The following is a 14,361-nucleotide window of genomic DNA, read 5'->3' as shown; positions in this document are numbered from 1 at the left end:
CACTGTCAGCACTGTAAATGGGAAATTCTTATTAACTTGATGGAAGAAAGGTAAAATGGGTGAAGCTGAAATTTTTTGTGAAATATTAGTACATTGCCTGGAATTAGGGCAGGTTTTTGATACCTAAAGTTGGAAGCTGTTGTTTTTTTCCACTCAGCATGCAGTTGTATATGACTGCATAGCAGGATATAAACAAATATCTGTAGTTTTACTTGAATAGAATCTCCTTGATAGTTGGATTGCCTTGGAGTCATTGTTTGCATTTAGGAGTCCAGTACAATAGATTATTTTGCATTTTGTTGCCTTGCAGTACAACTGCAGACTGTAACAGTAATATGTAGAAGAGTGTTTGGAATTTTTATTTCAAACAACTGTCTTTCTTGATAGTAGAATTGCTCTGGATTCAGTGTTTGCAGTTAGGAGTCCATTGCAGTCATCACTACCAGTAAGGTGGCCATCTTAAATCATTGCCAGCTAATCATGGAAAGAGGTCTAATTTTCTTCTTTGGAAGTCATTAAATGGTAACAATACGAGCTCCATCTTTGCGTCCCAGCACACCTTTTTGGAAGGCGGTCTGAAAACTATCTGGTTTGCTGATATGCGCAGAGACTGATTTTGGAAGAGCCCTGTTGTCTGGGAAAGACAAAATGTGTCAGCCCATAAGCAAATTACTTTGGTGCCGTTGTGAAACTTCATTATTTTGTGATGAGGATTGCAGATTTATGTTGCTGTTTTAGCCAGTGATTTGGTATTAATTTATGCGTACTTGCATATGTATATGCACAAATGAGAATTGCTTGATTAGAGTAAAATGAACCTACTCCATGAAGAGCTGTCTACATCAATTTGGCATGAGAAAATAGAGGCTGCAGCTCTATAACTTTAGCTGTATACAGAGTATTTGTTTTATAAGGTTATGCCATTATGAACAAAGTGCTGCATCATTAGCATGTGTAGTGTATGCTGGTGACATAGGATCATAGGAGGTTACTAGGCTAACTGCTGCAGGGCTCTTACAATCCTAGCCAAGTTCAACCCATGTTCCCAAGGATGTCTGGTTCAAGCAGACATTAAAATCAGCACCTATTTACCCCTGTTTAAGAGGGACACAGGTGGAACCCCCAGAGTGAATTTCCAGTTACCCATCCAGTTGTCCAAAGTGCGCTTAAATAGGACCAGTGAGGGGCTTTAACATGAATAGAAAGATTGTTCCAAAGGTGGGGCAACATGTTTGAGACAAATCTCTCTCTCCAGCAAGTTTTGTTGATATCACTTACCAGGTTAAGGTCCTTTGAGCAAGTGACCCATGTGCCATTTGACTTGCAAATGTGTAGCATTTTCTTTAGAGCTGGGTCAGAGATTGCTATATATGCAAGACCCAGGTTGTCTCTGAGCAGTCTGTATGGCACAGAGTAAGGTGACATTGGTTTCTGTCCACATAATACAGATCTTGAAACCTTGAATTTTCTTCGTAAGGAACCTTTGTGGTCTCTCCATTTGCTGCAGGTGTTTGGAAAGGAACATATCAAAGGGAGCGTTGGACTCTGTTATTGGCCTGATAAGGGAAGAGTGCAGGGGAGGGGGGTTATAACCTATTTTTTTTCTGGAGGCAATATAAAATGCCCTTCTTACCACTGTGGAGACATGGTGATCAAAGTTAAGGTTGCTGTCAACCTGTGTGCCCAGGTCTCTCACCACTGACTTTGTGTCTTTGGTATTGCCATTGATGTGGTAGTTTGCAGGAACATCACCCTTGCCGAAGTGGAGGATGATGCATTTTTTTGCATTAAGTTTAAGACCATGTCTTTGGCACCAGTCATTAATTTGCGTAAGACCTTCTTGCAGGATGTTGACATCACTCTTTACAGTCATCAGCAAACTTTGTCAGCCATAGTCCTTTAGTTTTAGCCTGCATTTCATTGAAGTAGATTCTGAACAGCAGGGGTCCCAGAACCGCTCACTGTAGAACACCACTGGTTACGGCTCTGCTGGAGGAGGAGTCCCTTATTTTGACCATATGAGTTCTATCAGTGAGCCAGTTTGCAAACCTCCTGACTATATATCGGTTGATACCCAGCTGGGTGAGTTGATCAATGATGCCTGAGTGGGGGATTGCGTCAAAGGCCTTGGCTAAGTCTAAATAGGCTATATGCACAGATTTGCCCTCATCTAGGGCTTTGGTGAGTGCCTCGAAGAACTCCACCAAGTTTAACAGGCATGATCTCCCCTTGACAAAGCCAAACTGGGTGAGGTTGAGCATTTGAAGATTTCCTACATCTTTGTTAATAAAGTCCATGATGATTTGTTCCATGGCCTTGCAGATAACGCTGGTCAGGCTAATGGGCCTATAGTTCCCAGGGTCCATGGGTGCACCCCTTTGTGCAAAGGGATGACTGTAGCTGTTTTCCATTCCACTGGGGCAAAGCCAGTGCTTAGGCTGTGATTGAAAAGCGTGCTCAATGATGATGCTAATTCCTGTTTTAACTCATGTAGAACACAACCCGGGATTTTGTCTGGTCCCATAGAAGCTGTGTTTTTGACTTTGGAGAGGGCATTTAAGACCTGCTCCTCAAAGATACTAGGTGTGAGACAGGTGTTTGGGATGCTTTGGGTATATGTGGCCGGGACAGGAGTGAAGTTTTCACTGAAGTCAGACAGCAGGTTTGCTATATGACAGGTTCTATATATGTAGTACCATTAACTATGAGTTCAGAGCAAATCTGGGCCTTACCTTTGAGGTTACAGATGTAACTAAAGAATGCTTTGTGGTTATCCTGAGTCAGGGAAGCTAATTTGGATTCGTAGTTAGCTTCAGAAAACTTCACTAGGAGTCTTATTTGCTTGTTTAAATTGAGGAGGGAGTGTTTCCAGTTTTGAGACCGTTCCTTCCTGCTGTTATACAACAATTTCTTTCAACTGTTGTGTAGCCTATTAATGGCAGTTGTCCACCAGGCAGGTTTGTTTTTTCTTGAACATCTTGCTTTGGTTCTATCAGGTACGACAGAGTCAGTAAAGGCTACTTGTATAAATCATTGATAGCTAACTCAGCATAGGTTTTTGTTCCATTAGTGGGGGAGAGACTATGAAACTATTTATGCCGTCATATAAAAGGTTATAACTGGCCTTGGAGGAGTTATTGCTAAGGTGGGGTCTTGTGTTATGGTTACTTCTAGCGAGACTGATTTGTAGTCAGATCTCACCAGGGATGGCCACACACTGGGGGTGGTGCAGTGGTCTCCCATGTTGGTGAGCATCAGGTCCAGGATGTTTGAGCCCCTTGTGGGTCTGTCAACCAGCTGGTCCAGGGCACTGGAGTTAAAGAAGTCCAGGAACCTTTGGACAAGTGAGTTAGAACTTGTATAATTTACCCAGTCTTTGGACTGCTAATTAGTCACTCAAAACCAGAGTGTTTGGTTATATCTTGATTGACTCAAGTAGATCCAAGTAGGCTGAGTAGATGTCCTGATTCATGGAGGAGGTCCTATTAGCTGGCCAGTCTGGAGGTGTATTTATCTTTAATGAATATTGATACATCACCTCCTTTAGATTTCATGCTTTCAGTTTGTGGTCTGAACGTGTGGAAGGAAATGTAACCTGGTATAGCTGTGGTGCTGTCTGCAGCCTTAAACCAGGTCTCAGTGATTGCACAAATGTCAGCATCTTCCAGGGTGAGGACTGCTTCCAGTCAGTGATGCCTAGCATTTAGCAGCATAACCTTGAGGTTGTTTTTAGAGGGTATTTTTGCATTGGGGAATTTTGTTCTTGTAACATTGCCTACAAAAGGCACTATGGGGATGGCAAGAGCCTTAGCTAGTAACCAAAATCCCAGAGGTGATAGATAAAGACCATCTCTGTCAAAGCATTGAGATCTGTCAACCATGTCATCCCAGGCTGACATATCTTGTAGGGATGGATGTGGTACACATACACTGGTGTTTAAACTTTGGTGCCTGTACAAGACATTATTTATCATACTTCACAACGTTTTAGTATAAGAATTCAAGACAAAGCTGTAGATAATTGGAAGGGGGTCAATGAACCAGAATCGGGGACAGCCCCACCTGCTGCCTTCAAAAAAGTGAAGTAAGGTGCTGATGTAGTGGTTTGCACAATTCTAGTCAAAACTGAGGATTCACTACAGCAATTTACTTCTCTTTAGAATGTTAGAAATCAGACAAAATCAAATTATAAAAGCGTTAATAAGCAAACTTTGTGCTGAAATCCTGAAACACTTTGATACCCTTAGTCATAGAATTATGGATTCTGAACATTTGATAAAAATATCCATCTTCATTTTGCTAATGCATGTCAGTTTTGAATCCTGCAGTATATTTAAGCATCTGAATGTTGAGAATCAGTGTAGATAAAAATGACTCAATCCTTGTATTTCCAGATATAAAAGGAACTCTGCTTTGACAATGCTGTTATTAAAACTAATTTATCTAGTATGTAAAATATTTTCTTTTTACATGGGATGTGCATTCAAGGTAGTTTTCAAGAGTCAGAGACAACAGTAAGATCAATTTTCATCTATCCTTGACTCTTGGGTAGTTGTGGAAAAGCATAGAGGAGACCCGGGAGCCAATCGAGGAGAAGAGTATCTCTCTGTGACTCCCCCTGAGGGGGGATTAGGGCAAAGTAGCTTCTGCACTTGTTGTTTTGGGGTGATGCGGAAAGGTTGCAGCAAGGCTGGCCCCAGTGATGGAAAATCTCCCTCGCTAATCTGAGATTGAGAGACCACTCGTGAGGCAGTAGAATGCATTTGCTCAGTTTGTCCACTATCACTTTTGAGCTCCCCAAGATGTGCATTACTATCAGAAAGCAGTTGGAAGAAATTTCCCATTGCCACACTCTTGAGGGGTTCTCGACACAGGTGGTAGGACTTGGTTCTGCCCTGTTTTACTGTACCAGACCATGGACATGTCTGATTGAGTTGTAATGGTTCCCTGGAGGGAGGACAGATTGAAAGGCTTGCAACGCGAATAGCACTGCCCTCGACTCCAACTGCCTCTATCGGGGACCAAGTGCCTTGGACTGTTCTTCCCAGGTAATGCCCCACCCTACCCCACCCCATTGGGGAGGCATCCGTGGTCAATATGGCCGTGGGTTGAGGAGGGACAAATGGGCGATCTAAAAGGATTTCTTGGGGTATGTCATTGGATGGGTTAGAATGGACCATTTTGATGCTAGAAGCTATTTTAGTAGCGGCATGTGGAATCTTGCTAGTGGGACCAGAGTGATAGTCACTGCCATGGAGCCCAATGTTTGAAAGACTAGCAGCACTGGGACTTTGTTTCTGCAGAGAATAGGATGTACTTGGGATTTTATCTTTTGTAATCTGTGCTGAGGAAGGGAGGCTACACAGCAGATGGTGTTCAGATGAGCTCTTATGAATCCTAGATCTTGAGAGGGGCTTAGCTGAGATTTTGCTTTGACTGTGTTGCTCAGGTTCACAAAAAATGCATAATGAATTCTGTTGCTTTAAGCAGTAGTTTCCTGGTGGAAGCGGTGATGAGCCAGTCATCCGGATATGGAAATATCTGGAATCCGTGCAGTCTCAAGTGAGCTATTACTGCTGCCATACATTTGGTGAACATCCTGGGGTTGTGGTGAGGCCAAAGTACAGCACTCTGAACTGAAAGGGATTGGCTCCTAACCAAATGCGGAAAAACCTTCCAGCTTTATGTGGTAATGCACATCTTGAAGGTCTTTAGAGCACATCTAGTCATTTTCCTCTAGAAAGAGAAGTAGAGACTGAATCATGACCATCCAGAATTTGGATTGTTGAACAAATTTGTTTAGAAGGCTGAGATCTGGAATTGGTCTCCGGTAACCCTCTTTTTTTGGCAATAAAAAGAACCTTGAGCAAAATCCGGATCCTATCTGGTCTGGTGGGACTTCTTGGATTACTCTTTTTTTTTTTTTTTTCTAGCAGCCTTTTATATTTCTAAGGCTGCTTGGTCCCTCTGATTTAGGTGGAACATTGGGGAGCCTTGTTATAAATCTTGGATAAAGAATGAAGGGGACAGAGTAATCTCTTGTAATAATTCTCTGCACCCAAGCATCAGTGGATATTTGTCACAAGGCTGTTGAAGGCAGAGAAAATCTTCCCCCGACCACTTCCAGAGGTAAGCAATCAGGCCCCTTTTCAGGTGTTGTAGGGCTGGCCAGAGAAAGAACCTCTGGAACCCTGATTCTGCAGGCCACCTCTGCCTCATGTTCGAAGTCTTCCATTAGAGCTCCCCCCTCTGCCCCGAGAGGAGCCTCCACCACGTGTGTCCTGAAAAGACCCTTGGGATTTTCTGAACCACATCTTTCCATTCCTTTGATTCTTAAAGTAGGACTGTTGGGGAGCAGAAAAACATGTGCTCACTGCAGATAGGGTCTTTCCATCTTTCTCACACCTGGCTAGAGTTTCTTTGACTTTGGGGCAAAAAAGAAGATACATCATAGGGAGCATTGACGAAGGAAGACTTGAATGGCTCTGCAAACTCGCACAGGAGCATCCAGGCATGTCATCTAATTGCAATGCCTGAACCGACTGACCTTTTTGTCCCTTCGGCTGCATGTGCAATGAGTCACATGGACGAGTTATAAATAGACTCTTGGGTAGCTAACTGGGAGGCCACTTTTTCTTAGACCTCATAAGATACAGCTCCTGCTAGGTTTTCTGATAGCTCCTTGATCAGATCCCTGACCTAAAGGGAAAGGTTGATGCATAAACCCGCTTTCCAAATCTGTCCATCTTCCTAGACTCTCAGTTAGGGGGATGAACAAAGGAACTTTCCTCAGCTAGTTCCTTTTTGATGGCCATCGCTACCACCATGGCATCTACTGCTAACCCTTTTGTCCAGTGTTGGTGGTCCTCAGGAGCAGAGAATCTTATCTGGTCTGTGGGGAATTGGTTCTGTAAAATCAGGAGCTTTCCAGGCTCACTGATTTAGCTTAATGAGATTGTCAACAGGAGGGGTCACCCAGGAGGTAGATGGGTGAGAGCCAAAGGTTTACAAATACATAGACTTCTCTGAGGTGAGGTCTTTGGGCTTCCAGTTTACCCCTCTGTTTAAGGATCTCAAGAATGTCTTCAGAGGAGATGTCTTCCGGGAGTGACTGGGGCTAGCCCTCCCTGTCATCGAAATCAGTGTCCTCAATGACAGACTCTTCAGGAGAGTCCAGGTGTTTCCTCTTACATGTTTTCTTCCAAGGATGCTCTTTAGTAGGGCTGTGTGAGGGGAACTTGGAAGAAGGGTGATCCGGTGCTAGGAACTCTTGCAGCCTTGGAGCTCGCTGTCCAGGCGCAGAGGTTGGTGGAAGCTCCAGGTAAGAAGGGCTCAGGGAATGAAACTCCGGCACAGCAGCAGCCACCTGAGATCCTGTGGTGGCCAGTGCTCTCTCCTTAGCCTGGAAAGCAGCCCCCCCCCAAAGAGAGATGGCAGCTCGGAACCAAGAAAGACAAAATTAGAATTGGGGTTACACCCCACCCAGAAAGACCCACCTCTAAGCAGGAGCTAAGGAAGGACCCAGCCGCCAGAGAACCAAGAGGTAAGGATGACTCCAAATAAAATGCAGGAGTTAAGGCCCAATGGTGGAGCCATGATCTTGAGAATCCGTTGTTTTTGAAGGAACCAAAGAAGTCTGAGTCCACTCCGGAGCTAAAGACAAAGGGGCTGTTGGTGCTGGAGCAATTGGAGCCTGAGTGGTTGGAGTGGGGAGCTGTAAGGCCTCCAAGGAGGTCAGAGGAAGAAGAACTGGTGGAGGTCTGGGAAAAAACATAAAGACCCCTAGCTGTTAGGAGCTGATCCACCAATATCACTACATTTACTTCAGTGAGACTCCTGGAGGAGCGAACGGATAATCCAGAGAGAGATTCTGGCCTTTCTATAAAGGGACTAGAAAGCTGGCCAACGAATGGGTCAGTGGAAGGGGATTACTTTGTCCTGGGTGCATATAGAGGGTCACATTTCTACACTGAAGGGCATGGTAAGACCTTTTTCAGTGCAGTAGGAGATGTCTGGACCAGCCAGGAAACTAAAGAAGCCGGTGCCAGGGCCGGTGCCAAGGAAGAAGTCTGTTCCAAGAGCTTTATAGGTTCATAGGTTCATACTAGGCTATCTGCCCGAGGGCATTTACAAGCCTAGCCCATAGTTTTGTGGCTTACGCCACCCCTTTAGCATGGGGAACTATACCCATTATTTTGCTGTGCCTCTGTCGAGCAGTGACACTGAGGTAATCCCTGGGGTATATCTGCGATCTCCCATCCATTGGTCAAGATTTCTCTTGAACAAGGCCAGCAAGGTGCTCTGCCTCACATATACCGGGATTTTGTTCCACAGCATAGGGAGTCTTTGGGTGATGAATCTATCCCTCCAGCACGTCCTATTAATAGCCGTGTCGAGGTTTAAGTCTCCCGCCTTGTGGCTCTGACGGATCTAGATTTTTGAGGTGAAGCATATTCATCAAATCTGGGTTTGACATGGCCTTGTATGTCAGGCAAAGGTCACCTCTGAGCAAGCGGTGGCGACTGAATAGAGCTGGAGTTCTTTCAGTCGGGCAGCATAGGACAGATTTTGAGACCCTTTATCCTTTTGGTGAGGAACTTTTGTGGCCTCTCCAGCTGCTGCAAGTGTCGGGTCAGATACATTCGAATGGGGCATTGTACTCAATCATTGGTCTGATGAGTGATGAGTACAGGGAGACTATGACCTCCCTTGATCTAGATGTGAATCCCTTCATGATAAGGTGGGCAATGTAGAAGGTCTTCCTAACTACTTTAGCTACATGGGTGTCGAATGACAGGCTACTGTCAACCTGGGTCCCCAGGTCCCTGATAACTTCTTCTGTGCTCAGTGGATTGCCACCTATATGGTAGCTAGGGGTAACCTTGTTTTTCCCGAAGGGTATGACTATGCATTTTTTGGCATTTAACTTTAGGCCATGGCTCTGGCACCAGCTATCCGTCTGTGAGACCCTTCTGAAGGATATCTGTGTCAGATGTGTTTTCGACTATGGCGCCCAGTTTGCAGTCATCTGCAAACTTTGTCAGCCATAACCCTCCTGTGTTTGCTTGTACTTCGGAAAAGTAGATGCCAAACAAGAGTGGGCCCAGGACTGAGCCCTGTGGGACACCACTTGTGACAGGCTTTGAGTCTGACATGGCGCCAGCAACTCTGACCCTGTGGGTTCTGTCACTCAGCCAGTTTGCAGCCCATCTTGTGATGTATGGGTTAACATTTAAGCTGATGAGTTTTTCAATGATACCCGAGTGGGGTATTGTATCGAAGGCCTTCGCCAGATCGAGGTAGGCTGTTTGGACTGCCTTTCCCTCATCAATGGCTTTGGTGACTGTTTCGAAAAAGTCAACCAAGTTTAAAAGGCATGATCTGCCTTTGACAAAGCCAAACTGGGTTGGATCCAAAGTCTGCAAATTCCCTATGTCTTTATTTATGAGGTCCATTATGATCCTCTCCATGGCTTTGCAGATAAGGCTTGTCAAGCTAATGGGCCAGTAATTTCCAGGATCGGTGGAGGCACCGCCTTTGTGAAGTGGGACCACAGTTGCAGTGCGCCACTCCCTGTGTACGTATCCAGAGGTGAGACTATGATTAAACAGCTGTCCTAGCTGTGGGTTTAATTCCTCGTTGAGTTCGTGGAGCACACAGCCAGGGACACCATCAGGTCCCATGGATGCTGTGTTTTTTGCTTTGGAGAGAGCAGTTCTCACTTGGGCGTTAGAGATGTTTGGGGGGCTGCAATCATTTGGTATAGATATCTCTCCTTTTGGGGGGGAGGGGGGGAGAAGTTTGCAGTGAACCTGTCAGCCAGTATGTTGGCAATGTCTGTAGGATCAGTAATCTTCACATCATTTTGAACTAGTTCTGAGCATATCTGGGAGTTTCCTCCCAGGTTTCTAACATAGCTAAAGAAGGCCTTATGATTGTCTTTTAAGTCTTTAGCTATTTTTCTCTCAAAATTTGCTTTGGATGATTTTGAGAGCTCTTAGTTTTTTACTTATAATGATCAAAGGTGTCTTACCTTTTAAGGATTTTGCTCTATCTTGTAGTAGCTTCCTCCTTTTGTTGTAGAGTTTGTTTATGGCTGGGGTCCACCAGACTGGACGCTTGCCTTTGGTACAAAGAGTCTTTGTTTTGCTTGGGATTGCCTTTTCCATGCAGTCCTGCAGGTGCTGGTAGAAGGCATTTGTAAGTGATTCAGCGGCTTGAGTACTGTTTTCTGCGGCTCGGGGCCTTAAAGGAGACCACACTAGTCTTTAGAAGTGTGAAGTCGGCTTCGAAGTTCTTTACTGTGGTCTTTTTTATTTCAGGTGGGGGTGGGATGAGGACGTCCAGCGAGATTAGTTTGTGATCTGATCTCACCAGTGAGGGGTATACTTCCGGTGTTGAACATTGTGCTCCCATGTTCGTGATGATGAGATCAAGTATGTTTTCTCCTCTTGTGGGGATGGTGACTAGTTGTTCCATGGCATTTGAGTTTATGAATTCCAGGAACTTTTGGGCTGGGGTGTTTGGGCTTGATTAGTGTTCCCAGTCTATATTAGGGTAATTGAAGTCACCTAGTATGATGGTGTTTGGTGATACATTTATCCCCTCCAGTGTTTTCAGGAAGGCCATGTGAGGTTCCTGAGTTTGTGAGGGTGGCCTGTAACATGCTACAATTTGCAGAGCAGTCTTGCCTATGGTTAATTGCACCTGGATGGTCTCCGATGCATCGTGCATTGCCCACCAGTCTTGAGGTGTGGGTGTCCTTGATGAATATGGATACCCCCCCTCCTTTCTTGGTATTGTCTGGATTTTGGGGCCGGAACATATGATATGAGGTAAAACCTGATAGTGCTGGGGTGCTCTCAGGAGCCTTGAACCAGGTTTCTGTCACAGCACAGACATCAATGTTCTCCATACTGAGAAGGGCCTCGAGTGCGTGCATTTTGAGATTTAGACTTCTGGCATTGAGCAGCATTACCCTTAGTTTTTTTCCTTTTTTGTGTTAACTCTTGGTTCTGGGAAGCAACAAACGGAAGAGGACTTGTATATATATATTTTTTTAATATTGGTGTAGATGGAGGAGTCCTTATCGAGTGACTAGGTTTAGAACCAGAGGTCTTTGGAGACTTATCAGCCTTGGATAAATCTTCTCAAAGGGGGTCTTAAGCCCTTTAAGAAAAAGCTTATTGCGATGTTCTGTCAAGGCCCTAGTACTGAAGGCCTCACAGAGCACTCCCAAGTCCAAGTGTGGAGCACCTAAACAATAAACACAGGCAGAGTTGGGCATTTTCTGTCTGCAGTCCTAGCACTGCTTAAACGCAGTCATGCCTTTGGACTTGTCTGCCATGTTGAGGACTAAGAAAGGAAAGAAAGTCAATGGGCAGAAAAAAAACACACACATACACACACACACACACACACACACACACACACAAGGATAGGTAGATAGAAAATTTCTGCAAGCAGTTGTGGAAAAGAACTACCTAATGGTAGAGAGGAAGAGAGAAAGAAAAGGAAATACCAATGATGGTAGGGGAAAGTTTACCAATGAGTGTGGAGAAAACTCACACTCGAGGAAAAAAAAAGGTGGGTAGAGATGAGGAAAAAAAGGAGAAAGGAAAGTAGACAGGTTAATATTTTGATATTAACTTAGCTGCTAGAGGAGAGTCAGCTGACACATCTTGCTACAAGAGTAGCAAATGAGATCTAAAGTAATATAGAGAGGGGCATTGTGGGTAGCATCTTAGTTTGAGAGTTTTTTGGCTGACGTGAGCTGTATAACAGCCAAACTGGTTCCGTGGATCGGAACCGATTATGCAAGAGTCAAGAATAGATGAAGATCGACAACATACATGGAATGTTACGGTAAGAACATAACTTCTTTTTGTATTGCTTTTTTAAACATCCATTTAATTTTATAAACACACTGGTAGACTTTGTTACACAGTAGCATTTATTTTTGGCAATTTTTAAGTACCCAGATAACTTGACCCTGCATTATTTTGCAGAAGAAGCATGCAGCTATTTGCCAAAAAGTGACAACAAAGAGGAGAAAAGCATTTGATTCCAGTAGGCAAAGAGCAGAAGGGACAGATATCTCTACAGTGAAGCCATTAAAGCCAAGGGTAAGTGAATATTAATCCTTTATTTATCGATTTTAGTGTGAATCTGTTGTTCTCAAGCTTATTGGTAATCTCTGAAAAATAACATAGCTCTTTTATTCTGGGGATATTTACAGCTATGGAAGTTTATCACTAATCTGGAGCTGCAGTGCAAGTATTAAAATGTATAAACATTGACCAAAATGCTTTCTTTGTGTCTGCTTTGTAGTATGTAACCAAAGTAATTTCTTATTGATCTGTAAGCCACATTTTATTTCAATGTGCAGCAGTACCATGCAATAAAAGCCCCTATACCTTTCTGATATCAATCCCTGATAGGGAAAGCAGTCTCTGGCCTGCAGTCCAAACCTCTTCTTGGCCTCATCCCAGTCTGTTACCTTTCCCTCTCTAGTTACTTGCTCCCAATATCTTGGTTCTCCTGGAAACTGCAGCCCCTTCTTGCCTATTCTGTATACCCCTACTTGCAGTCATCCCTATTGTCAACCTCTTTCTCAATTAATTGGCTTAGTTGCTAGAATATTCTCTGCAACTTTATGACTATAACATTCTGCTTGGTGATGGTTATTCTCCTTAAGGATCTGCATCCCAAATCCCACTCTTTCCTTATTTCTTGAACTCCCCCTCCTGCTTGATCAGCATCCCTTTCCAGTTTGCATTCAAAACCTTCTGCTTGTGCTATGTGCCTGAGCCTCAGCTGTGTAGCTGCAAAAATATCCCTTCAAAACATAATCTTAAACCATGTTGTTGTTCTGGGAGGATCAACTTATCCAACTTAACTCCTGCCCTCTTTCCTTCCCAGATAAATCCCTTAACTATTTATTAATGCCCACAACTTTTCCTCTGGTTAATAAAAATATGCCTGACCTGCATATAAAACTAAGGGAAATAAAATAATTTTCACTGCTTATATCTTGCTATCCATATTCATAAATAAGAGCTTCCAGTTTCTCAGTTTTTGTATTATATTTTGTGTAGTTTATCCCACCATATCTTTAGCTGCCATATCAGGTGCCTTATCATGTTCCCGTAAATATGGGTATTGCTGAGACAAATCATGATTGATACATAATTTATAGCTTTAGCCTTTTTTCTCTTCATTAGTGTTATATTCTAAAAAGACATGAAACTGTCTCAAAATGTCACACAGCACCAAGATGTCCTTTTCTGGCTTTATCAAGTACAAAATTATATCATATGCAAATAAACCCAACTTTTCTTGATTAACATACCAATTATATCCTTGAATTTCTTGAGTCCTTTATTTCTTTGTCAGTGGCTCTAAACATAAAGCAAATAAAGGGAAAAGAGGGCACCCCTGCCTGGTTCCTGTGTTCAAACACAACTTATCGTAGAGGAACCTTTCTACTTTAATTCTTGCTTCCAATCCTTTATATATCCACCTAATAAGGTTGCATCAGGGAATGCAAATGCTTACATTGCCCTACTCATAAAATCCCAGCTTACTGTCTTGAATGTTTTCTCTTCTACAAGATGCAACTGTTAACAGTGGTATTTTCTTACATTCTGCTTCTCTCTACCATTATTCTTTTTATGTTGTCAAACGGTTGCCTGCACTCTACAAAGGCACATTCATCCATATCTAACAATTTTGCAACACTTTCTTGATATTCTTTTAGCTAGTATCGACATAAGCACTTTATAATAATTCTTTAAATCTGAAATGGGTTATACAAGTCTGGATCTGAAAGGTCATTACCCACTTTGCATAATGCAGCCACCACAGCTTTCCAAAATGCTGGTGCTTCCCCCCACCCCTTTTTAAAATAGTATTAAATAAAATCTTCCAGATCTTAATCACTTTCTTCCCTTCAGACTTTCACAGGAGTATCATCTGTTCTTGGAGACTTCCATGCAGATTAATTATGTGTCATCATTTTTACCATCTCCTCCTGTCTTAACTATTAGTTGTTGAGCCTCATCTTCCTCTTATCTTGGCATGAGTAAGTCTTCCATAAATCTTTCAATCTGTACTATTTGTTTTTTGGTTTCCGCATTCCTCTGTTTGTATACAGATTTTCATAACATTTCTGAAATATCTCTTAATACCTCTGTAGAATCTCGGGTTATTTTAATTGTCATATGCTGCCTAAGTTAGGCAATAACCCTTTCTACTTGCTGTTGCCTAAGTCACCGTACTAAAAGTTTTTGTGCTCTAGAGTCATCATCAAAAATAGTTGCTTAACAGCAGTTTTTCTAAACTCATCCATATTATCCAAAT

General features: G+C 43.2%; 1 protein-coding gene across 1 annotated transcript in view; it reads left to right on the top strand.

Moving 5' to 3' along the window:
* Positions 1–14,361, top strand: part of ZC2HC1A (zinc finger C2HC-type containing 1A) — a 927,244-nt gene that overhangs the window by 283,612 nt on the left and 629,271 nt on the right. The window contains exon 3 of the mRNA XM_044066001.1: positions 12,009–12,125. Coding sequence (XP_043921936.1) covers positions 12,009–12,125 — 117 coding nt within the window. The remainder of the gene's footprint in view (positions 1–12,008; positions 12,126–14,361) is intronic.

This window comes from Protopterus annectens, chromosome 3.part0 (assembly GCF_019279795.1).
Source record: "Protopterus annectens isolate FY-2018-M chromosome 3.part0, PAN1.0, whole genome shotgun sequence".
NCBI classification, from domain to species: domain Eukaryota; kingdom Metazoa; phylum Chordata; order Ceratodontiformes; family Protopteridae; genus Protopterus; species Protopterus annectens.
The sequence above is the reverse complement of the archived record's forward strand: the minus strand, read 5'-3'. Positions and strand labels throughout refer to the sequence as shown.